At 40.0% G+C, this 25,827-nt stretch overlaps 1 protein-coding gene across 1 annotated transcript in view; it reads left to right on the top strand.

The window, feature by feature from the left end:
- LOC145355530 (uncharacterized) overlaps nucleotides 1–25,827 on the top strand; it is a 201,272-nt gene that overhangs the window by 59,480 nt on the left and 115,965 nt on the right. Inside the window, exons 5-6 of the mRNA XM_080207775.1 lie at nucleotides 18,106–18,246; nucleotides 21,510–21,631. Coding sequence (XP_080063901.1) covers nucleotides 18,106–18,246; nucleotides 21,510–21,631 — 263 coding nt within the window. The remainder of the gene's footprint in view (nucleotides 1–18,105; nucleotides 18,247–21,509; nucleotides 21,632–25,827) is intronic.

The following is a 25,827-nucleotide window of genomic DNA, read 5'->3' on the forward strand; positions in this document are numbered from 1 at the left end:
TGGTGCCATTTAACACAATGGAGCATGTCCTTTTTGTGAAATGGGACTTTGTTTCCACAAGGACAGAGTGATGGTCCCTTCTACCTCCATACTACTGGTCATATACATCTGTGACAGGTAGACTGATGAGGGTGAGGTCAAGAAGGCGTTTCCCTCTTGTTGAATCTCTTACCATCCGCCACAGGTCCAGTCTGGTAGATATGTCCTTCGGTACTTGGCCAGTTCAGCCAGCATGGTGCTATAGAGCCACCCATTGAGATGGACATGGAAGCCTTCCACTAGAGTTTGTTCCGTATCCTTGCTATCTTCAGTGCTTCTCCCATGTGGATGTGGAAGAGGACTGATTCATCAATTAGACCTGATGCCGTGAAATTTCATGTGATCTTGGATCAATGTTGAAAATTTCCAGGACCACTGCATACCACTGTGTCCCCACTCTGGTGTGTCTATCCTGCCAGTGGGAAAGGATATAACCAGGGATAGCAACGGTGAAATCTTCAACTTTGGCTGTATGTTATGGTTCAGTGAGTAAGACTATGTCAAGCTGTTGCTTGACTAGTCTGTAGGATAGCTGTCTCTGCTTTTGGCAGTAGTCTCCAGATATCAGTGAGGAGGACAGAGTTTGACACTATCGTGTCTACTACCTTGATTGATGCTGGGTAGGCCATCTGGTTTTATTCTTTTCTGACTTTTGTTGTGATTCTTGACCAGACCCAGGATGTGGAAGGAGATCAGCTAACATCAATCAAAATCTGTTTAAAGTTGACAAAGTTTGAGATTAAAGACACTGGCTGATGAATAAAACCACAAAATTTGTTGTTTTGTAACAAGTACGGATAAACTTTACAAGTTCAGAAAGATAAAGCAATTTACAATATTCATCTTAAGCTCTAACATTCAGGATAAGTATGAGGTACATTTGAATTAACAGGGAAACTGTGGTTGGACACACCACACTAACCAATAGATGGAAATTGTGACCAAAATCAATTCCATGGATTTTGCATCAACCCACCTAGGCATTTGTCACATTGTGAGTCATCCACTCTCACTAAAACTTTGCCTTTCTCACCCAGGTTTCCAATCTCTGATCTAACCTTAGAATCCTCTTCAAAGGTCACTCCACTTGGACATCTTGAACAATGACCCAATTCTCAGGGTTTCAGTCTCATCCTCCAAGATTGTTCTCCTCTGGATCTCTAAGTACACAAGTTTTACCTTCCACGCATATTTTCAGACTTTGGCCTTGCCAAATAGAGCACCACTGCATCAAAGAGGTACCTTTGTTCCAGTGTTCTGCAGCACAGAGTCTTTGTGATGAACATGGCTGCCTTATCAGATCTTGAGGGCCCACCCTGCTTATAGCCTGCTTCCTACAGGTCCTCCTTGAATTCTTACTCTGTTTCTTTCTTCAATTTCATCTCAGGGGGTCCATTCCTGTCCCCTATTTGAATTTCTAAACACTTTTTTCTGTAGCAAGTTCATATATATTGAGTGGATCACTTGGGCCATTTCAGAGGGCAGTTATGAGTCAACCACATTGATATGCATCTGGAGTGAAATTAGGTCAGAGCAGGTAATTGTGAATATCCAGTAGTTTAATTATGACTATAACTGAGACACAATTTATTGGTTGGGACTTTGGAATAGTGTTAGTCCAAGCCTCTGGACTACTAATCCAGTAACATTGCCACCGTACTACTAGAATAATGTGTGTGTTATTTATAGTTAATTATGAATTCAAATATTGTCACTGACAGTTTACATTATGGCATCTATGTGTAGGTCCATCAATAATTTTGACAAGTGATGGATCAGTATAAAGGCTGTTGTTTTGTAGTGAAGTATTTTTATTATTGGACACAGTTCATTCAGCAGCTGATGATAAGCAGACTTTGTAACATTGGTTTCCAGCAGTTTCTCTAACATATCAAGTCCATGAGCATTTGAAAGGAGAAAACTAAATGTTTTGACCTTTTAACAGTTCTGTATTTGATGCTGTTTTAAACACTCTTTTATTTCTCATGTTTTTTGCTTTTGAATTGGGTTTTCAGAATTTTGTACTGTATTGATGTATACGGTACTGTATTATGAATACAAATACAAGTAAACAAACATAAATAGTTAAGTAATTCAACCAGCTAAGAGAGAAAACGAAAGGGAAGAGGATGCAGAGCCATCTTACAATATGCAACAGCCTCCAAAATGGAATCTTGTGCTTTTATCTGAGCCAAGATTTGAATTCAAATTATTATTCATAATTTATGAGCTTATCCATGTGCGAGGTGTCTCACTTCACTGCTGGATATAGCTGGCACACATATTAAGCAATCTAACTTAATAAAAATTAGATGTGTAACCATCTGTCCATGGCAATGATCTTCTCAGATTTACCTTAAAAAAAAATCCCTCTTCATTTATTGTCAGACCGCTTAGAGTTTTATTGGATTTTAGATATACTTTCTTTTGACTGATGTTATTCCTCTGCCAGAAAAAAAAACAAGTTTGGAGTGTGTGGGACTGGAGACTGGTTTTAAATTTGTTAATGTAGGAAAAATGTAAATTGGACTAATATTTTTCAAAGTTATATTCTTTGCAGTCATTATAAAAACATGCCTTGAAATTGACTGGACAGAACCTGTTCAATATTCGAGGGAAGAAGCTGCTGCCCATTGTAAGACGTGCAGAGGTTTATTTATTTAATTGACTGGGGTATATGTGTGGGACAAGTTAATTTGCCCTCCTGTGGGGAGTAAGGAAAACACTATTTTCTGTAAGCCAATCAAAAAATGGTTCACTGTTTGAGCAGAATTCTTACAAATCCTTTCAACAAGAAATCTTCCAGCAGCTGTGAGCAGTCCTCTTAAACAATATATGTGAAACATCCCAATACATAGATATACGGCAAGTCATCTGTCCATGAGTGGGAGGGTTCAGTGAATTAGAATAATTTACAATCTGTTAGATCTTCATTTGGTTTCGAATTTTCTGAGTTTTACATTATTTCCAGTATCCTCAGATTTGGATCAGTTGAATTTGGCTGGAGTTTATTGCCATAACACAGCTTTGTGAAACTTTAATAATTGCTGTTTTACAGTCACAGCTGACCCTGATTATTTCACAATATACTCCTATCCTGTACACGAGGAGCATAATTTTACTTGATGCATTTTTACCCAATATTTTCTTTCTTTTGTTTTGAACATGCCTTATTTCAGCAGCATGTTTAATTTTTAACCTTTGATTATACCCCTGGATCTGATTGCTCTGCAATGATTTGATATTGTGTAGTACAGTGATTTGCAATTAAATGTGTTGTTAAATGGCAATTCATTAGCAATTATTTTTTGAATAATTACATCAGAAGTTTTGGGGAATACAGGATTTAATGAGCGGGAGCAAATGAAGAAAATCTGTGATGGTAGGGAAATGCTGCTGGGGAAATTGATGGGATTGAATGTCGATAAATTCCCCAGGCACAATCATCTACATCCCAGAGTACTTAGTGGATGTTTTGGTGGTCTTCTTTCAAGCTTCAATAGATTCTGGAACAGTTCCCATGGCTTGGAGGGTAGCTAATATAACCTTACCACTTAAAAAGGGAGATGGAGTGAAAATGGAATTACAGACCACTCAGCCTGATGTTGATAGCAATAAAAATGCAGAATCAATTATAGAAGATTTAATAACAGAGCACTTGGAAAACAGTGGCAGGATTAGACAGAATCAGCATGGATTTGCGAAAAGGAAATCATGCATGGCAAATCTGCTTTAATTCTTTGAAGATATAACTAGTAGTGTTGATAAGGGAGAGCCAGTGGATGTGGTTTATTTGGACTTTTGGAAGGCTTTTGACAAGGTTCCGTCCAAGAGATTAGTGTGTAAAGTAAAATGAATGGGACTGGGGGTAGAGTATTGAGGTGTATAAAAAAACTGGTTGGCAGACAGCAAATAACATAGGAATAATGGGCCTTTTTGCAAACAGCAGTTCGTGAGCACCTCAGGGATCAGTGCTTGGACTCCAGCTATTTACAAGATATATTAGTGATTTAGATGAGGCAACTAAATGTAATATCTCCAAACTTGTAAATGAACATAAGAACATAAGAATTAGGAGCAGGAGTAGGCCATCTAGCCCTTCGAGCCTGCCCCGCCATTCAGTAAGATCATGGCTGATCTGAAGTGGATCAGTTCCACTTGTGGATGCAGGAACAACATTCCCGATGACAGAGGAGCCCAGACCCAGGGTCATAGTCTGAGGATGTGGGATAAACCATTTAGGACTGAGATGAAGAGACATTTCTTCACTCAGTGAATGGTGAGCCTGTGGAATTCTCTGCCACAGAAAGCAATTGAGGCCAAAACATTGTTTGTTTTCAAGAAGATGTTAGATACAGCTCTTGGGGCTAAAAAGATCGAAGGATATAGGGTGAAAGCAAGAACAAATTACTGAGGTTGGTTGATCAGCTATGATCATAATGAACAATAGAGCAGGCTCAAAGGGTCAAATGGCCTACTCCTGCTCCTATTTTCTTTGGTCAGCTTATCGTTGTTTAAGTGAATACCCATTTCAAAATGTGTAATCATCTGCAAATCTTTATCTAAGTTTCTGCCATGGTGCATCTGGAAATCTGAGAATTATATTGCATTATTTACGTAACTCCTGCCAATCAGTGCAGAACTCCTTAGCTTTATCAGTGCTAAGGAAACCAGCTTTATTTATCCATTGTACTTTGTGTACTTCTTTTATGTCACACTTTCAGTTTTACTGTTTCATAGATTATGTTATTAGTATTATTGTTTCTTAGTCAAAGCCATAACTTTAAAATAAATTGTTTTTTGATTAACTGAATGCTGAATGAAGAGCAAAGAGCAGTTGTTAAACGTGTATTAATTTGTTAATGAGGGTTGTAGTCATTGAACAAGGTTTTTGTTGCATTGCTGCAAACTTCTGCTTGTTTGTAAAAAAAAAAGAAAATGCTGGAAATACTCAGGCAGCATCTGCGGGGAAAGTTTCAGGTCATTGATCCTTCTTCGGAACTAGTGAAAGATGTAACACATTTTAGGCAAATCCAGAGGCAAAGGTTTGAGAGAGTAAAAGCAGGTTTGTGATAGGGTGGAGGCTAAGAAAGATTGAATGGCAGAAGGGATGATCATCCAAGAAAAGGTGATGATAGGAATGGAACAAGTATAAAAACAAAAGATGGGGCTAGGGGAGATGTAACTGGGGGAAAAAGCAGAATCATCACCATGAGTCCAAGCAAAAATGGAGGCAGAGGTTATAACCTAAAATTGTTGAACTCTATGTTGAGCCTGGAAGGCTGGAAAGTATCTAATTGAAAGATGAAGCGCTGTTCTTGAGTTTAAGTTTCGCTTAGAAAAATATGCCTTAAAACATCTAAGCTCATAAAACATTCATTTTATAACATGTTTTGACTAACATTATATGGTTGCATAAAAATCCTAAAAATGTACCATCATAGCAGAAATTGTTTAAAAGTTTTTTTGGCTATCTGCCAATCAGCAGTCAGATTTGCCACTTTTAATTGCATGCATGAAGTCTAATTTAGAAATTTAAATAACGCAATGAAGGTAAATTTTAGCAATGATATAAATCTGTTGCTTCCATCATAAAATGATCATTTTTTTTAAAAATCTCCCCAAATTATCTCCAAAGATTTCTTGTAAAAATTCATACTCTGAAGGGACCTTAACAGGTTTTTATCGAGTATTTTGTCAAAATTAGTTTTTTTTCCTTTGGCGAATATGAGATTGTGCTTGCCAGAAAATGATTGCCATTTTCTATAAGGTGGAATCCTGCATGAACTTTTCTAGGAGAATGCCTTGCATAAGACCAACCTTCATTGCAGTGTTTTATTTTGCTAATTATATTTCATGTCCTTTTGCTGTGTCAATTATATCCGTAATTAATTCCTATGTTTAAGAAGTGGGATAGAACATACACAAAGAACCATAGACCAGTCAGCTTAACGTCAGTGGCAGAAAAATATAATGGCAACCATGCTAAAGGAGAGAAAGAAGAACGTCTAGAAACAAAAAACATAATAATGAATAACCATCATAGACTTAAGAAGGTATATCTTGCTTCACCAAACATACTGAATTATTTGAGGAGGTTATAGAATAGACAGTGACAGTGAAGGGGATGTAAATTATCTGGATTTTTAAAGGACTTTTGAAAAGGTACCCTGTAATAGGTTAATGAATAAGATCAGAGAATGTGGAGACAGGGCAAGTGGCACAATGGATTGCAAACTGGCTTCAAAATAGAATACAGACCGAGGGAGTGAAGAATGCCAGGAGGAGCTTTCCACAATGATCAGTGTTAGGATCATTACTGATAACAATTTACATTAACAATTTGAACTTTGGAACAAAAAACACAATTTCTAAATTTTCATGTGATACCAAATTGGAGATGATAGTCAATACTGAACATAACTGCAAACAAATTACAAGGAAATATTAATTAAATTGTAGAATAGGCAAATGGAGTTCAAAATGAGATATTACACTTTAGTAGGAAGAATAGGAAGGAGAATTATTGCTTTGAAGGTGCAAGTCTTATTGAGATAGAGGGACAAAGAGATCTCTGAGTACAATGCACCAATTACAAAAAGACGCACTACAGATTAGTAAGACAATAAAAATAGCAAACCAAAGGCTTTATTCCTAGAGAGTGGTGCCCAACCTTTTCCTTTGTGTGGACTACTACATTGTCATCGAAAGCTCTTGCGGACTGCAATGTACGCAAGCTGTATAAACATTTCTTTAGATAGCCTGTGGATGATGGGAGTCAAACTTGTATATCAATGGGTATTAAAACTGCATCTATTTTTAGCAATTTATGATGCACAATCTGAAATACATTGCATTTATCACAGCACATTTACCTGCAGTAAGCCTACTAGTGGAAACAGATAATGCTTACACAATGAGATGGCTGGTGGTGTTTCGCAGATGTTAGATGCTGGATGTTGGATTCCAGGGATGATAGTTTCAATTGAAGACCTGGTTCAGTGTTAGATTTATTTCAATATTTGGTCTTCAATGCAATAAGCCCAGATAGTCCAGTTTCACAAATATAAGTTGTAGGAAAAGGCATCAGAAACTATATTGTTTTGTCAGGCAGTTCTGAGCATTCCAAACTAACTTTAAGCCAAAACTTAGGTAAGTCTGAGAAAAACACAGCTTCAAAGCATTATCACAGGATAATTCCACAAGGCTATCTTGCTCTGTCAAGATCAGACTTGTGAGGATGTCAAACTGATTTTGTATCCAGTTGAACTTTGTGTCGGGAGCAGGGAAGTACTGTCATAGCTGTGTTTTCAAACTTTCCAGATACTCTCTGTCATGTTTCACACTGTTTAGAAGCTGCATTTCTGCTGCAGCAAAAAAATCTGACCAATTTGCAAATGAGTTGTAATTTGACTTTTCGCATTGTTTGGCCCATGTTTCTATTTGCTTGATTATCATTTCTATTTTGCCCCATGCATGAAAAACTGTCACTAATTCTGCAATAAAGTCATTGCTTAAGGTTATTGGCAGATTGGGAATTGCTGTTTGACTGCTTGGGTTTGATAATTTTGAACAAATTTGATACTGAACTCTGGGACATTTCATCACCATCTGCAAACTCTGAACAATGATGCCTCAGTTGATCATATTTAGTTTCTGTTAAAGGTGGAATTTGTTGACCAAAGCTCTGGGGAATTGAGGCTGTTGTGTTCAGTTCTGGACCTGCCTTTGGCTCATTCTTTTTTGACTTTCAAACAGATTTTCCCATGAAACCTATAATGCTAAGAAACCAAGCATAGGGTAGTTCATCATCAGCTTCATCTATATATTTACTTGAGTTGATTACCGCCACCTGAAAGATGGAAAACTATTTGTCATTTAACCTAAACATTTTTGTTCCCCTTAGAAATCTCCATTACTATGAATACCTCATACCCGTATGCAATCTCCATATTTTGATCAGATGAGTGATCAACAGAGCTGAGGAAGTTGAGCTGTGTTGACTGGTTGTTTATTTGTATGTACTTGTTTGAGGTAATAGATGGTAGTCTATCTGCCTGTGGGACTTGGTGACCACTGATGCATCTTCAATCATGCTCATTTCTTTATGATCAAGAGAGCAATGTAGCTCTCACTTCTATTCTATTGTTAATTTTGGGAGCAAGTTCTTCAGTCAGACCAGTTTTCTTTGTAGTTGCATCCTTTGTGCTGTGCAAAATCCTACTGGCAGCACAACTTAAATCATATAACTGGTCATCTGGTGCTGCAGTGAAGCTCGACACACCTCCCATCCATTTATTCATCCATTTTAAAGCAGATAGTGTGGTTTCAGTTTCCTCCTGTCCCTTGGATTTTGAGAGAGAGCCAGCAGTGGCACTAAAGGCCAACTTATTCCTGCTGCCAGAGGAACCACTTCCATATGTAAGAACGCAAGCAGAATTTTGTACTTCCTCTTGCAGAACCAGGTGCAGTGTTTGATAAGCAACGTCATGAGAGCTGGGCACGATGGCACTGCAGCACTTGTCAAGGAGCTCATTCTGGTATCTTTCATAATACTTTAAGCCTGTAGTTGAAGGCCTTTCCATGTTGATCTGCGTAACTTCTTCAACGACTGAATCTTTGAGACTCTTTCCTTGTCACACAGCACCAAATAGCCTGTATACTTTAGCAGCATTTTTTCCACCTTATTCTTGTATAACTTTATGTATGCAAAAAAGTGTTTGTCTATGTGAGGTACATGTAATTGTATATTTTTTCCCACAGACCACTTGCAGTACCCTCACAGACAACCAGAGGTCCGTGGACCACATATTGGGAACCACTATTCTAGAGAGATAGAACTGAAAAGTAGGGAAGTTAATGCTAAAGTTGCATCAAACCTTAGTTAGACCATACATAACAGCTTGCTCAGTGCTGCATGCGGTTCTGGCTGCCATTTTATTAACACAATACAGAGGTACTGAAGAGCGTGTAGAGAAATATTGCAAGATGACACCAAATATGCATGGGTATATCAGGAAAGGATTGATAGGCTGAAGTACATAATGAGATGAGATAGACAAATCTCCAGGACCTGATACTTTAGGATGGAAACTATTAAAAGAAATGGTTTTTTGAACTCATATTTTTACAGGATGTGGACATTGTTGGCTAGGTCAGTATTTAATGCTTATCCCTTTAGAGTACTGAGGTGGTGAACTACCTCCTTGAACTGCTGCAGTCCTTGAGATATGGATCTACCCACAGTGCTGTTAGGAAGGAAAATCCAGGATTTTGACTCAATGATGGTGAAGAAAAAGCAATATATTTCCAAATCAGGATGGTGAATGATTTGCTGTAATGCATCTTGTGGATGGTACATACTGCTTCTACTGTAAATCAGTGGTGGAGATAGTGTATACTTAAGGTGGTGGGCAGAGCACCAAACAATCAGGCTGCTTTCTCTTAGATGGTGTGTTGAGCTGCTTGAATGTTGTCTGAGCTGCACTCGTTCAGGAAAGTGGGAAGTATTCCATCACACTCCTGACTTGTGCCTTGTATTTGGTAGACAGGTTTTGGGAAATCAGGAGTTGAATTACTCACTTCAGAATTCACAGCCTCTGGCTTGTTCTGGTGACTACAATGCTTATATGATTAGTCCAGTTCAGTTTCTGATCAATAGTAAACCCAAGGATGTCGGTGTTAGCAAATTCAGTGACGCTAATGTCCTTGAATGTGAAAGCTACGGAGGATGGTTAGATCAATAGCTTTGGGCAATTGAAAGTTCATTGTGAATTACAGATAAAAAAACTGTACAAAGAAATCCACAAATTAGATAAAATCAAATCTTATCAGATTTAAAGGATTCAGATATTATGAGATAGATAAAATTCCTGCTTTCCGTAACCAAAGTCTTGATATAGCAATTAAAACTTAAGCAGCAATAGCGAATAGGAAGCTCATTTTACTCTCCACCCAATTTTCTTAAATTTCACCATCAGCAGTGTTACAGATTTGGTATTGCCTGTTTTATATTCGCATCCAAGATGAACTTATACCCCTTTGTGACTTATTGCTTTGACCTCAATTGAAATAGCAGATAAAGGAATGTCAAATATGTTAGGAATTCATATACTAAAATTAGAAATGGTTATTTCCAGACAGCAATATTTAGAATCCTAAAAAAACTGCACAAATATTTTGTCAATATCATTGTAATTCATTCCTTTCAAACTTGACATGAAAGAGAGCAATTATATTGCAATTTTTGTGGTGACTTGAGTGGTTTCAGGTGCACATTAGCATTAAAAGTGAAAGCGTAGCTTCAATGTCAGATCCTCTAATGTAAGTTCCAAGGGCATAAAAGCGGAGTTGTAGGATATACATTCTGAACACTGTCTCCAAACTTGAGATCAAACAGCATAACTCTCATACAAAGCAAAGCTGCTATATAAAATGCAATGCTTTTTTAGTAAAGGAGATCAGTTAAAAGGAAAGGTCTCCATTTCCTGCTCTGTTTATGCTGATCTGATTGCACACCTTTGATGAGAAGTCTCAAATTTTCAATTATAAGTAGAAAGAAGTACTTTAATCTACCTAAGCTTTGTTATAAAACTCATCGCACTTGGAATCAAACAAATCACAACACATGTTTCTTATTCCAATAGCACATCCATTCTGTAATTCATTAGCAGTCAGCACGTGATATTTGTCAAAAAGAAACTCATCACTGTGGAGAAAATGCTGAAAAATAAAAATCTGGGCACTGATCTGTCTGCACCTTAAGACTTGATTAGCTGTAAAAACTTGCATTCTAATCAGTTTTCTGTAAACTGAGTGTGTGTCTTTACATCTCCTGTTTGTGATCAGAACTCTCCACTCACCTGATGAAGGGTCAGAGGCCTGAAAGCTAGTGCTTTTGCTACCAAATAAACCTGTTGGACTTTAACCTGGTGTTGTGAGACTTTTTACTGTGTCCACAAACTGCCCCAGTATTGATTTTCATATTTTGTCTGATGATGGAAAATTAGCTGTGGTTCAGTTGGTAGCAACTCACCTCTGAGTCAGAAGATTGTAGATTCTAGACGCACTGTGGAGACTTTAGCACAAAATCTAGGTTAACAGTTAACTGTAGTACTGAAGGAGTACTGCACTGTCGGAGGTGTCTCCTTCTGAATGAGATATTGAACCAAGGCCTTGTCTTCCCTTTTGGGTGGATGCAAAAGATCCCATGACACTTAGTTAAGAAAGACCCAAGGAAATTAACCCATTGTAGACAGCTCACATTTATTCCCCAGCCAACAGCATTAAAACAAATGATCTCGTCATTGTTATGTTGCTGCTTTTAGGAGATGTGTGTGTACATTGGCTGCTGAGCTCCCCACATAATAATGGTGACTTCAAAAGATTATAAAAAGCACTTTAATTGGCTATAACGTGTTTTGGGATGACCTGAGATTCCAAAAGGCACTTTGTAATTCCAGGGCTAGATTTTGTGCTCTCTTGCCGATGGGTTTTACAGTGGTTTTGGGGAAAAAAAGGGGGGGGGGGGGTTGTAAGATCTAGTAGTTGCCTACCCAACCACCCCATACTGTCTGAAATTTTAGGGGGACAGATGAAATGCTGGTAATCCACCTACCTTTAAGCCTACTGAAGCCCTGTTGCAATTTTTGGCCACTTCAGTACTTCATCTTGCCTTTGCAGGTATTCTACCTACAGCAGGGGCTACCAACACCATTTGGAAAGCCTGGCAGCTTTAGCTGGGCAAAATGGGGGGGAAATCTCTTTTGCAAACTCTTCCCATCATCCTTGTCAAGACCCCAGACTATTAGCTGTTAGTCCAGGCTCCTTAGCATTGTCAGCTGTGTGTATTCTTGGGAATGGTCACCTCTCCTTGGTTGGCACTATCTGGAGGACTACAGAGCCGCTAGCCAATCCAATTGGCCAGTAACTCTGAGGTTGGACTTTCTCCTGATATGGGGGGCGGGGGAACCCTTCTCTCTTCAGGTATTACATTGCTGTGGGGCAGCCATCAGGGTTGTGGGTGAACTCATGCCCCCGCCTGCACCAAAACCTTTTAACTGGGGAGGGCGAGAGATCCACAGTGTTCAAATCTGACTGATTTCCATGATGCTGTACTAGAGTTCACTAAGCAGTTTTCTAAAACTGGATCTCAGTCTGAAATTGTACTTGGGCAATATAGATAAAGGGAAACGAAAAGATGTAAAATGATCAGTCCAGGAAGGAGATACAAGACACATGAACGAGACATCAAGCAGAAGGATGAGCTTGAGAATGTGGCCCAAATAAGCATTCTTTATGCCCTGGGTACAAGGAATTAATTGATTTTTTTAAAATTATTTATTCATGCAATGTGGGCATCATTGGCTGGGCCAGCATTGCCAATCCCTAATTACCCTTGAAAATAAATCAGTGAGCTGCCTTCTTGAACTGCTGCAGCCTGTGTGTTGTAGGAATACCCACAGTGATATTAGGAAGGGAATTTTAGCTTTTGAACCAGCGATAGTGAAGGGGCAGCAATCTAGTTTCAAGTCAGGATAGTAGAAGTTACATGAAAATAGCCATTTCTACTTTCCAAGCACAAATTCAACATGGTAGGTATAACAGGGTAACAATTACTAAGACATGAGGGCAAGATAATTTGAACACAAAACAAGAGTTTGGAGCAGGAGTAGATCATATGGCCCATCGAGCCTGCTCTGCCACTCAGTAAAATAATGGCTGATCTTGTGCCTCGCCTCAACTCCACTCTCTTGCTTATTCCACACTCTTTTGAGAGATCAAAAAATCTGTCTGACTCGCCCTTATCCACAACCCTCTGGGGTAGACAATTCCAAAGATTCACAACAATTTGAGTGAAGCTATTTCCCTTCATCTCAGTCCAAAATGATTGTCTCCTTATTCTGAGACTGTGCCTCCATGGTTTAGATTCCCCAGCCAGTGGAAACAACCTAGTCCTACTGTCTTTTTTGAGCGGGAAGAGTCTCTCCACCTCTATCCTATCCATCCCATTCATCATCTTATACGTCTCAATGAGATCTCCCCTCATTCTTCTAAACTCTAACGAGTACAAGCCCAGTTTATTCAGCCTCTCCTCATAGCTCAACCCCCTCAACTCCGGTATCAGCCTAGTAAACCTCCTCTGCACTCCCTCCAAGGCCAAAATATCTTTGCGCAGGTGCGGCGCCCAAAACTGCACACAGTACTCCAGCTGCGGCCTCACCAATGCCCTATACAGCTGCAGCAAGACCTCCCTACTTTTATATTCAATCCCCCTCGCTATGAAAGCCAGCATCCCATTCACCTTCCTGACCACCTGCTGCACTTGCAAGCTGGGTTTTTGCGACTTATGCACAAGGACCCCGAGGTCCCTCTGCACCGTCGCCTGCTGCAGTTTTTCGCCCCGTAAGTAATAGTCCTTCCTACCATTCTTCCTACCAAAGTGGACCACCTCACACTTGCCAACATTAAATTCCATTTGCCATTTCCTGGCCCATTCGCCCAGCCTATCTAGATCCTTCTGCAGACTCTCCACACCCTCCGCACAATTTTCCGTTCCCCCAATCTTGGTGTCATCAGCAAATTTCGACACCCTACACTCGGTTCCCTCCTCCAGATCATCTATATAAATGGTAAAAAGCTGAGGCCCCAGCACCGACCCCTGAGGCACTCCACTAGTCACCATCCGCCAATCCGAATAGCACCCGTTGACCCCCACTCTCTGCCTCCGGGTACAGCCTCAAGATAAAAGGGGGGCGGTTTAGAACGGAGTTGAGGAGGAACTTCTTCACCCAAAGGGTGGTGAATCTCTGGAATTCTCTGCCCGTTGAAGTGGTGGAGGCTGCCTCGCTAAATATTTTTAAGACGCGGGTTGATGGGTTTTTGATAAGAGAGGGGATTAAGGGTTATGGGGAGAGGGCGGGAATGTGGAACTGAGCAGCGACAGATCAGCCATGATCTTATTGAATGGCGGGGCAGGCTCGAAGGGCTAGATGGCCTACTCCTGCTCCTATTTCTTATGTTCTTATGTTTATCATGTACGATCTCTCCAGAATCTTGTTTGTTTCAATGAAATTACCCCTCATTCTTCCAAACTTCAGAGAATATAGGCCCAATTTATTTAGCCTCTTATTATAAGGCAACCCCCTCATCCCAGGGACCAGTGTAATGAACATTCACTGTCACTGCTTCCAATGCTAGTATGTCCTTCCTTGAATAATGGAAATCAGAACTGCAGAGTATTCCAGGTACAATATCACCAAACTCTTCATAATAATTTATTCTTGCACTCCAAAATTGTTGTAATAAAGGCCAACATGCAATTTGCTGTCCCAATTGCTCGTTACATCTGCAAGCTAACTTTATGATCTTTGTGCAAGATCATTCTCCTTCTTTCTACCCCTCCCCCACGTTTTCTTCAGGCCAACTGCCACATTCCTCAGGCAGTCCTTTACCTAGCTGTATCTTTGTTTTGCCATTCACGCATTCTGATCATTTAATGGACACTTTCAACACCTTCTGAGCCTTCTGAATGCTTGGTTACATTCCCTTTGTTCAATTCTACCACCCATCCCTACTCTCTCAGTATAAATCTTGCTGACTCTCTTTCCTCTCAGGTCTGACGAAGGGTCATCTAGATTTGAAACATTGGCTCTACTCGCTCTCCATAGGTGTTGTCAGACCTGCTGAGATTTTCTAGCATTTTTCTGTTTTTGTTTCAGATTCCAGCATCTGCAGTATTTTGCATTTATCGAACATATCCATGTATTGTGCCATTTTTGAATTAGACAAATGCGTGGGGATAATAGTTTGCTGATGCATTCCATGCCAATGCCTCAACAAATCAGAATTGACTTGCCAGCCCTTTTTTCATGCAGTATAAATTGTTGCTGTCTTTGAAATTTAGCATTCTTACATCTGTCCTGGTGGATCTGGGGAGGGAGTATGAAAAGCTGGGAATGGAATTAAAAAGTAGAACTGACAAGGTGGTTATCTGTGGACTACTGCCTGAACCGAGTGCAGACGGGCGTAAAGTTGATAAGATTAAGCAAGTGAATGGGTGGATCAGGGATTGGTGTGGGAGGAATGGGTTTGAATTTATGGGGCATTGGCATCAGTATTGGGGTAGGTGGGACCTGTTCGGGCGGGATGGGGTTGGTCTGAACCGTGCTGGGACCAGAGTCCTGACGAATCGTGTAAATAGGACTGTCGGTAGGGCTTTAAACTAATTGGCGGGGTTGGGGGGGGGGGGGGGGGGGGGGGGGGGGAGATGGGGGAGGGGAGGGAGGGTGCGAGGGTAGGTGACATTACGGGGCCTAAAGTTAAGGAGAGGGTACAGGTAAGGGAAGGGGCCAAGGATGTCCCAATAATAAAGGGAGTAGGGGGCGTGAGTATGGTTGGTGGCGTTCTGGCACATAGGGTCCAGGTGAAGACTGGGATGAAGGCACTTTATCTAAATGCATGAAGCATTCGGAATAAAGTGGATGAGCTGGTGGCGCAGATCAGCACAAATGGATATGATCTGGTGGCCATTAGAGACGTGGCTGCAAGGTGACAGGGACTGGGAGCTGAATGTCCAGGGGTATCAAGTGTTTAGGAAGGATAGGTGGGAGGAAAAAGTGGGGGGGGGGGGTGTGTAGCTCTGCTGATTAAGGATAGCATCAGGATGGTAGCAAGGGATGATATAGGAACCAAAGAGCAGAAAGTGGAATCGTTGTGGGTGGAGATTAGGAACAGCAAAGGGAGGAAGACGCTGGTGGGTGTCGTCTATAGGCCCCCAAATAATCTGGAGGTGGGGCGGGCTGTTAACGCACAAATAAGTGCAGCGTGCAGGAATGGAACGATGATAATTATGGGGGATTTCAATCTACGTATTGATTGGTCGACCCATGTTGGACTCGGTGGGCTCGAGGAGGAGTTCTTGGAATGCTGCCGGAATAGTTTCCTTGAACAGTGTGTGTTGGAGCCGACGAGGGAGCGAGCTATCTTGGATCTGGTGTTATGTAACGAGGCGGGTAGAATTAGGGACCTTGTGGTGAAGGATCCTCTTGGGGAGAGTGATCATTGTATGGTGGAGTTTCTGGTGCAGATGGAGGAGGAGAAAGTGGGTTCCCAGACACGCGTCCTTTGTTTGAACAGAGGGGAGTATGGAAGGATGAGAGAAGAATTGGCGAATGTTGACTGGGGGAGCGCGTTGGAAGGTAGGTCTGCTGAGGATCTTTAACGACATCTTTTTTGGTGCTCAGCAGAAATTTATTCCGACGGTTAAAAAGGACCGTAGGAGGAGAGGTAATAAGCCGTGGATAACGAAGGAGGTGAAGGAAAGTGTTAAATTAAAAGCGGAGGCGTTTAGGGTAGCTAAGAGTAGTGGGCGAGAAGAGGATTGGGAGAGGTTTAAACGTCAACAAAGAATGACAAAGAAGTTGATAAAGAAGGGTAGGATAAACTATGAAGCTGGGCTAGCGCTTAATATAAAAAAGGATAGCAAGAGTTTTTATAAATATATAAAAAGGAAGAGGCTGGCTAGGGTGAATGTTGGACCCTTAGAGGATGAGAGGGGGGACTTAGTGGTAGGGGATGGGGAAATGGCTGAGGCCTTGAATAACTTTTTTGTTTCTGTCTTCACGGAGGAGGACGTGAATAATTTGCTGGGTGTTAGTGATGGAAAGATGGTAGGACAAGAGGGTCTCCATGACATTATTGTTACTAGAGAGGCGGTGCTCGACAGACTGGAGGGACTGATTGTGGACAAGTCCCCAGGACCGGATGGAATGCATCCGAGGGTTCTGAAAGAAATGGCGGAGGTGATAGTGGATGCCTTGGTGGTTAAAGTAGGGAGGTCTTGCTGCAGCTGTATAGGGCACTGGTGAGGCTGCGGCTGAAGTACTGTGTGCAGTTTTGGTCACCGCACTTACGCAAGGATATTTTGGCCTTGGAGGAAGTGCAGAGGAGGTTTACTAGGCTGATGCCGGAGTTGAGGGGGTTGAGCTATGAGGAGAGGCTGAATAAACTAGGCTTGTACTCGTTAGAGTTTAGAAGAATGAGGGGAGATCTCATTGAGATGTATAAGATGATGAATGGGATGGATAGGATAGAGGTGGAGAGACTCTTCCCGCTCAGAAAGGACAGTAGGACTAGGGGGCACAGCCTCAAGATAAAGGGGGGGCGGTTTAAAACAGAGTTGAGGAGGAACTTCTTCACTCAAAGGGTGGTGAATCTCTGGAATTCTCTGCCTGTTGAGGTGGTGGAGGCTGCCTCGCTAAATATTTTTAAGACGCGGGTTGATGGGTTTTTGATAAGCGAGGGATTAAGGGTTATGGGGAGAGGGCGGGAATGTGGAACTGAGCCATGACAGATCAGCCATGATCTTATTGAATGGCGGGGCAGGCTCGAAGGGCTAGATGGCCTACTCCTGCTCCTATTTCTTATGTTCTTATGTTCTGATGAATGCAAGATGACAACTTTGATAGCATATCTCTTTTTTCAGCAACAGATGAACATACATTCAAACATGCAAAATAAGAGAAGTAGGCCATTTGGCTCTTTGAGCCTCTACCACCATTCAACAAGATCATGGTTGATTTATTTATGTTTTGAATTCCACATTCCCATCTCCCCCAATAACCTTTGATTCCCTTACCTAACAAGAATCTATACCTGCTTCCACCTTAAAAATATTCAATGAACCCCCACTCCATAGCAATATTTTGTCGCAGTGCCTTTAAAAATACTTTTGTTGGTAAATTAATCACTGATGGATTAAGAAAAATCTTGATGTATTTTATGAACCCAAAATCGAAGCCATTTGAAGTTGAAAATTAGCACGTAATTGCCTGGAATTTCTGTAGCAATTGTCTGGCAGAAAATCAGGAAAATGCCAACTCAATTACTTAAATGACTTGAAGCAGGTGTTTTATGCCATTTCTCTAGTGTTCCTGCTAACCTTTTGCCAAAATTACAACCTGAGATTGAGAAAGACATGGAAATTCTTCCCCAATGGCACTGTTGCAGGAGTAGCATTAATATTCAAAGTTTTTGTATCACTTGTTCAATTGCTTTGTTGTGCAGAAACCATGCCAAGGTGAACGTGACTTTCCAGCATACTCCTTCGCCTAATTTTTTCTTTGGCATTGATATGGACAGAAGATTGACAGAATTGGGTTGGTTCCTCTATCCAGCATTTAATTTTGTTGTCTGGCATGCTCAATGGTAAGGAACAGATCTTCTTTGTAAGTTGAAAACATGCGATTCAAGTTTACATTTTTATTCTGTATTTAAATGTGCTCAATTATGTTAATTAAAAATAAATATTAAAATTTAAAATAACTTACATTTTTATGATATTAAAGAATGCATTTACTATCTTTCCATTTAAGGAGGCACCTTGAACCTTAATTTGTTTGATCTTGAATATCGCACTGTCATAATCCTTAACAGTAGATGGACAAATTTCCAGACCTCTGCAGAATCCCAGCGTAAAACTTGATAGAAGGAAAAATGGTTGTATTTTCAGGAAATTATTAAAGACTTAAAATGCACATAGGGGTGGTAATTGGTTGGAAGTAAGTGGCTATAAGTAAGGATGAAGGGGATGTGCTTTACTTTGCAGGATGTGACAAATGCCCAGGATCTGTACTGACTTTTCACTTCGTATGTCAATGACTTGGGTATAAGAATACAAGGTTGTATACACAGGGTTTGAGAGACTCAGAACTGGGATTTGTCATATTTTTCTTCTGGGTAACGTGACTGCATGTTTCTTTTTCCTGGAAGGTGGGCTGTTAGCACTGTAAGTATGATAATTGGAGTAAGAGACAGATTGACTGCAACAGCCGAAAACAAACAGTAAGAAGTGGTTTGATATGTTAATAAACCAAGAGGAACTTCAATCAGAATTTTAAAGAAGGCAATGATAGGAGTAATTTATAAGTGGATTGCTTTACTTCATGGTGTAAAGAGGAAAGTAAATTAAGTTGCAATGGGTAAATTTACTTTTTTAAAGCGCATGAGCTAAAGTAAAGAAATAAATCTAACCAGCTTTGGGAAGGAAGCTTTTCTAAAGAGGTGTAGTGAGATCAAAGGTAGGAACACATTTAAGGAAATACTGAGGCATATGTGAGGTAGCTGGTCAGAACTCCCAGAAGACAGTGTGAACAATGCCAAACCTGGAAAAACAGTTGCTATCAGTCCCAGAGGACACCTCAGAAGTAAAAGGGCATTCATGTGTGGAAAAGCTTACTGGAATTCTACACATTTTAAAATCTATAAGGATATGATTCTATGATAGTTGCTAAAAAAGAAAAGGGGTAGATTAGTTCTGTAGATTAGTTTAAGTTAATGTTGCTTGGAATAGCTTTAAAGTACTGTTTATTGTATGAAGCTATTTTTGTGTTCAAATGTAATTTTGTTTTATTTTCTTAGTATTTTAAAAATGTAGTAGTTTGGGACACAGTTTCCTGATTTCAGAACAATTTTACATTGTCATACTGTACAAAATTGTAAAAAACATTTTGGCAGCTGCTTCAAGTTTCCCTTTTGGGCTTTGGTAGGCTTGGCATTTACCATCAGTTGTGCTATAACATAAATTAGGATTAATTTGTGTGGATGGGAACTGAAAGTTGCCTAGAGATTTAGACCCATGAAATACACACATTTTAAGGAAGCTTGATAGGATAATGAGCAGGGCAGCACTGTGGCAGATGGAGTTCAATTTCTGGAAATGTGCAATCATTCACTTTGGATTTAGTAATAACGACTTGAAATATTCAGGGGCTTGGGAGCAGTGGGTAACTCTACAAAGCTGCTGACTGTCATTTTCTAAAGATCAGCGGTCAGAACTGATTTTAACTGGGATGGAAGTTGGGTGTTTGGGGACCTGGGATGAATGTCAAATCTTGACTTCAGCAATGTGACAGGGGGTGATTTTAACTCCTGGATTTGATGTGCATGATCCCCAGTAAACTATACTCCCAGATCAGGGGTGAACCAGCTGGCTGGTGAGCAGAGGTTTTATTTTAGGTAGCAGAAGGCTGCCAGCTTAGACCAAAAGAACTATTGCTGACGTATGGCTATGTTGTGGACAGGTGTTTTGGGAAGGCCTTGTGTTCAGCAAGGAGCATGGAAGGTTAACAAGTTCCTTGTCAGACTTAGTGGAGCAATTCTGTTCCTCATGGGATCACAAAGAAAATGAAAACAAATGCAAAATAATTTTTTGTTAGGGGCCTTTTCTACCCTAGATGTGTTTTCTGCATGCTTCACATGATGGTGAATTCACAAAAACTTCCTGCTCAGGCCACCAGTTAAAATAAATTTGTTCTTTACAGTAAAGTCTGACATTTGTTTGGGGGGGGCGTGGGGGGGAGGAAGGTTACAATCCCAAGAGACCATGCAAATGGTAAAACTCTGACCAACGTACAAACTTTACGCTGGGAGCTAATAACTTTTAGGATGTAACCTAGGTAGACATGTATAAAGGATCAAAGGCAATAAAACTGTTTTTAATCATCAGACTTGATTGGCCAAATGGCCTCCATCTGCATTGTAGGGATTCTATGGTAATGCATTTAAAAAGAAATTTACAAGAGAAGTTGTTCAATAAAACAAAAACAATGTAAAATTTGTTACAATTATAGTTTTTTAGTTGAGAGTGAAGATGGATCCTGATCAAGAATTGAATCACAGCAACAAGGCATACTCACGTGCAAGCAATGGCAAATGATGCATGCGCAGTGTACGCTGTCTACTATTTTAAATATGTCATGGACAACTTGCGTTCTTTGCACTTCATCTGGGTGGATCTTTTTGGCATTTTCTAAAGTTAACTTCTACTTATTTGAAAACAGTGGATAAGCAAACATTTGAACCTGCAATGTGCAATCTAGTGTACTAAGATTTTTGTGCAGATAAGCAACTTTGGGAAAGAGGAAGTTTTGAATGTTAGGAAGTTACTGTAAATTTAAATAAGGACCCTGTTGACTTCAGTACGATATCTTTATCACTTGTTCAAAAGAGTAGAGTGGGATGCCAGAGTTTAAGTTTCCCAGGTGATATTAGCTGCCTGCCTGGTTTCCTCCTCTGGATTGGGATAGGAAAATGAACCATAAACTCATCTCTCATCCTTTCCCAATGCAAAATCATGATTAAACTATATTCCCAAGCAGCAAAAATGCTTTGTTTGAATTGGTACAGGAGTTCTCTGATCACTTGCATGGGTTTCTTTGACACTGGAAATCCCAAATCTAATGCTTTCATGTGAATTTGTCAGTTATGGATAGATTTTTTACAAGAATCCCAGAGAATTATGGGTAACTATTTTCTGGAAATATATTTTCTATTTTTGAGCAATATATATGTACATATAAAGAATTTCCATAACTTCTACAGAAGGAAGAGGTTCCTTTTTACTCTTTTAAAATAGAATATGCAAAATGTTGATGATTATGCCAAAACAAAATTTTTTCTTTTTCAACAAGGTTTATTTACTTCAAAAATTTGACTACAAAGCTTCAGGCGCCAGCTACCATAATAAATGTGTTCAATGACACTGTGATGCAAGGAAAGAAGGGAGCTATAGCAATAATGGAACTCCCACAAGGTAATGTAATTTATACTTTCTACAACCAGCTTTCTATGATGCCAATTATAGCAATACTTTCGCTGACAAGACATGCCTCTAATACCAAAGAATGTTCCTGGTGCTATTTCTCGTAGATTAATAACATTCAAGCATTAATTTTTGATTCTCCATTCCCAGCAGGGATGAATTACTGAGTAGTGCAAAGAATGCCTTACCTGTTTACATAGACCCCACAGTAAGTGGAAACAATCTGTTTCTGTCTCCTTTATCTTATCCCCTAGTATTTTTAAGCAGCTCTATCTTTTCTTCATGAACTCTTCTCTTCCAATTAAATCATTTCCAATTTTTCAAGAATTCCTTCCTACTGGTATTGCCTCATATCCCAAGTAAAATTTTAGGAAGTCTGCCCACTGGTTAATCCTAGATGTACCTTCAGTGAAACATTGGGAACAGAAAAACCATTATCCTTATTCCTTGAGGAAATCACAATACTTTTTTTAAATTACATTTTATTTGACGTGATATTAAAAAAAATCAATCATTTAGGTTAGCCATATCAAAAAATGCTGTATAAATAATTATATAAGGGTGGAACTGACAATTATAACAAGGACCAAGAAAGGTGTTTTGTAGAGAACAATACTTATTGTGTGGTCGGGACCATGGGTGACTCATCTTAAGTACAACTGGATGAAGTGGGCTGTAGAAATTAATACCCTGGAGTTTTACTTGGTTAAATTCATCTTCAAGGAGAAATTTTGCAGAACTATGTTTTTTGTTCACTTGGTCACCTCCTACAAGAAGTTAGGTGCATAGAATGGATTGTATAATGGACAAAATTAGACATGGCTTGTGGAGCAAATTGACTGAGTGAGGTGATCATTATTTCATATTTTATACTTTGTGACATGTTTTAAAAAGGACATTAAGTAAAAGTGAACAATTATCATGTAGACAAAGGATGGCACCTAAAAAAAAATGGAATGGGAAAGGATTTGTACGATTATTAACATTTCTTGTCACAATAAAGCTGGAAGGTTAATTAAGTACTTGGTACATATGAAAGGCATTTAATTGAAATAATGCACATATTTTAGTCTTGTATAGACTATCATTGATACTATATTTGGAATAGTGGTGATAATTTAGAGCATCCTGATTTTGAAAGGATAACCATTTATTGGAAAAGAGTGATATGCGGCTTCTAGCAGTTGAAGATCAATTCATTTTTTTGGAATATAGAATATTTGTTCGGGAGACGGCATAAGTTATTGATACATGCACCCTCTCAGTTCTGCTACCATCCTTATCAATCTTTGCTGCACCTTCTCCAATGCTCCATATATCATTTTTATGATATGGTCTACACAGGGCACTACACAAGTTTAAAATTACTTTGTTGTTTTCCAATGCAGTTCCTCTCAATGAGCGTCAGTGTGTTGTTTGCTTTGTTTAATGGAATTAGTTAATGGTCATTTGATATTAGGTATTTAGAATTAGGTATTGCTGAAAAGATGCTGTCATAGCTTTTGGTCTTGCACTTGTCAGGACAGTTTGCAAGAATACCAATTGTGAAATGAATAACAATTTTATTTTGGCCCTGGAGGGAGTGCAGAGGAGGTTTACTAGGCTGATACCGGAGTTGAGGGGATTGAGCTATGAGGAGAGGCTGAATAAACTAGGCTTGTACTCGTTAGAGTTTAGAAGAATGAGGGGAGATCTCATTGAGACGTATAAGATGATGAATAGGATGGATAGGATAGAGGTGGAGAGACTCTTCCCGCTCAAAAAAGACAGTAGGACTAGGGGGCACAGCCTCAAGATAAAGGGGAGGCGGTTTAGAACGGAGTTGAGGAGGAACTTCTTCACTCAAAGGGTGGTGAATCTCTGGAATTCTCTGCCCGTTGAAGTGGTGGAGGCTGCCTCGCTAAATATTTTTAAGAAGCGGGTTGATGGGTTCTTGATAAGAGAGGGGATTAAGGGTTATGGGGAGAGGGCGGGAAAGTGGAACTGAGCCACGACAGATCAGCCATGATCTTATTGAATGGCGGGGCAGGCTCGAAGGGCTAGATGGCCTACTCCTGCTCCTATTTCTTATGTTTCTTATGTTCTTAGAAGAGAGTGCTGATTGGATAATAAATGGACTCTGATTAATAGCGGTGTTACCATAGAAAATGTACCAGTTTATTGGTGATTGACAATTAACTACTAAGCTTTGTTTAAACTCAAATTTGTCAGGTTGACTCTGGTTGAGGCAATTTAATTCTTAAATGACACTAAAAACCAATTTAAGACACTCAATGTATTCTACAGCTACATGTGTTAATACACAAAGCCCTGTTCTTTGTAGACAAATAAATGTACAAACATTGTGCATGTTTCAACTAAACAAAATAGATGACAGCCACCCTGTGGGTTCATTCCCTCAAGCAATGCTTTGACCAACCAGAGTAAACTTGCCTGGACTGAATTTAAACAAACCTTGACAGTTAACTGTCAGGTTTTTTAAATTCATTTAAGGGATTTGGACTTTGCTGACTAGGCCGTCTGTCATTGCCCTAGTTGCCCTTGAGAAGGTTCTGGTGAGCTACCTTATTGAACAACTGCGGTCCATGTGGTGTAGGTATATCCATAGTGCTGTTAGGATGTAAGTTTTAGGATTTTGACTCAGTGACAGTGAAGAATTGTTTTGCGTTTGGTATAATTTTTTCCTATGAAAAGCTCACTATGCCAGGCTCAAGCTCAAGTTGTTAAATGACTGGAAGTTCAGAGATATTTTCCAGTAAGTCAGACACTTATCGTTAAAGGCTCTGTCCCTGTTATGCTTGGAATGCTTCGAGGAATCCCAGAATAAATGTTGGATTAATGCGCCTTTAATTGAAAATCCTGGAATTTATCCACTCTGGTTCCAGTAGTTTGCAGCAATCCCGACCATCTTAAATCCAAATCTTCAAGATTATTGTGATAATTGTAATTTACAATGTACTCCCCTCCCCCTGAATATCTTTCCTCAAGGGATTTCTATCTCCAAAACATCTGGGATGGCCTATTCGAACCAGGCTTGAGCGACAATATGTTTCCAAACCAGAATGATAAGTGGCTTGGAGGGAACTTCCCAAGTGGTGGCATTCTCATGTTTTTGCTGTCCTACTCTTTCCAGCTCGTATGGTCATGAGTTAGAATGTGTTGTCTAAGGAATCTTGGTGAGTTCCTGTAGTGCATCATACAGATGGCACATGCTGCTGTTACCGTGCATCAGTGGAGGAAGGACTGAATGTTTGTGGAAGGGATGCCAATCAAGTGGCTACTTTATCCTGGGTGGTGTTAAGTTTTTTAATGTTGTCGGAAGCTGTATTCAACCAGACTAAGGGATGGGCATCCCATCATACTCCTGACTTGAGATTATAGGCAGGCTTTGTGGAGCCAGGAGGTGAATTACTTGATGCAGAGTGCCTAGTCTCTGACCTGCTCTTACAATCATAAAATTTATATGGCTCGTCCAGTTCAGTTTCTGGTTACCCCTGGATTATTGATAGTGGGGAATTCAGTGATGGTAATGCCATTGAATGTTAAGAGGCAATAGTTAGATGCAGTCTTGTTGAAGATGATCATTGCCTGGCGCTTGTGTGGTGCAAATTTTCCCTGCCATTGTAAGCCCGAGGCTGGATATTGTCCAGATCTTGTTGTGTTTGGACATGGATTGCATCAGTATCTGAGGAATTGCAAATGGTGCTGAACATTGTGCAATCATCAGCGCACATTGCCACTTCTAACCTTATGATGAAAGGAAGGTCATTGATGATGCAGCTGAAGATAGTTGGCTTGGGATACTCCCTGAGGAATCCTGCAGTGATGCCCTGGAATTCAGATGACTTGTCTCAAACAATCACAACCATCTTCCTTTGTGCTAGATATGACCCCAAATGGGGAGAAGTTTCCTCCTGAAACCCCATTGATTCCAGTTTTGCTAGCACTCCTTGATGCCCCACTTGCTGAATATATATCTGCCTTTGATATCAATGGTAGTCACTCACCTCACCTCTGAACTTCTGTTCTTTTGTCCATGTTTGAACCAAAGCTGCAATGAGGCCAGGAGTTGAATAGCCCTCGTGGAACTTGAATTGAGGGTCAGTGAACAGGTTATTGCTAAACAAGTGCTGCTTGATTGTACTGTTGACGATCCCTTACATTATCTTACTGATGGTTCAGAGTCG

The sequence above is a fragment of the Carcharhinus amblyrhynchos genome, chromosome 2, assembly GCF_965287045.1.
Source record: "Carcharhinus amblyrhynchos chromosome 2, sCarAmb.v2.hapA, whole genome shotgun sequence".
NCBI classification, from domain to species: Eukaryota; Metazoa; Chordata; class Chondrichthyes; order Carcharhiniformes; family Carcharhinidae; genus Carcharhinus; species Carcharhinus amblyrhynchos.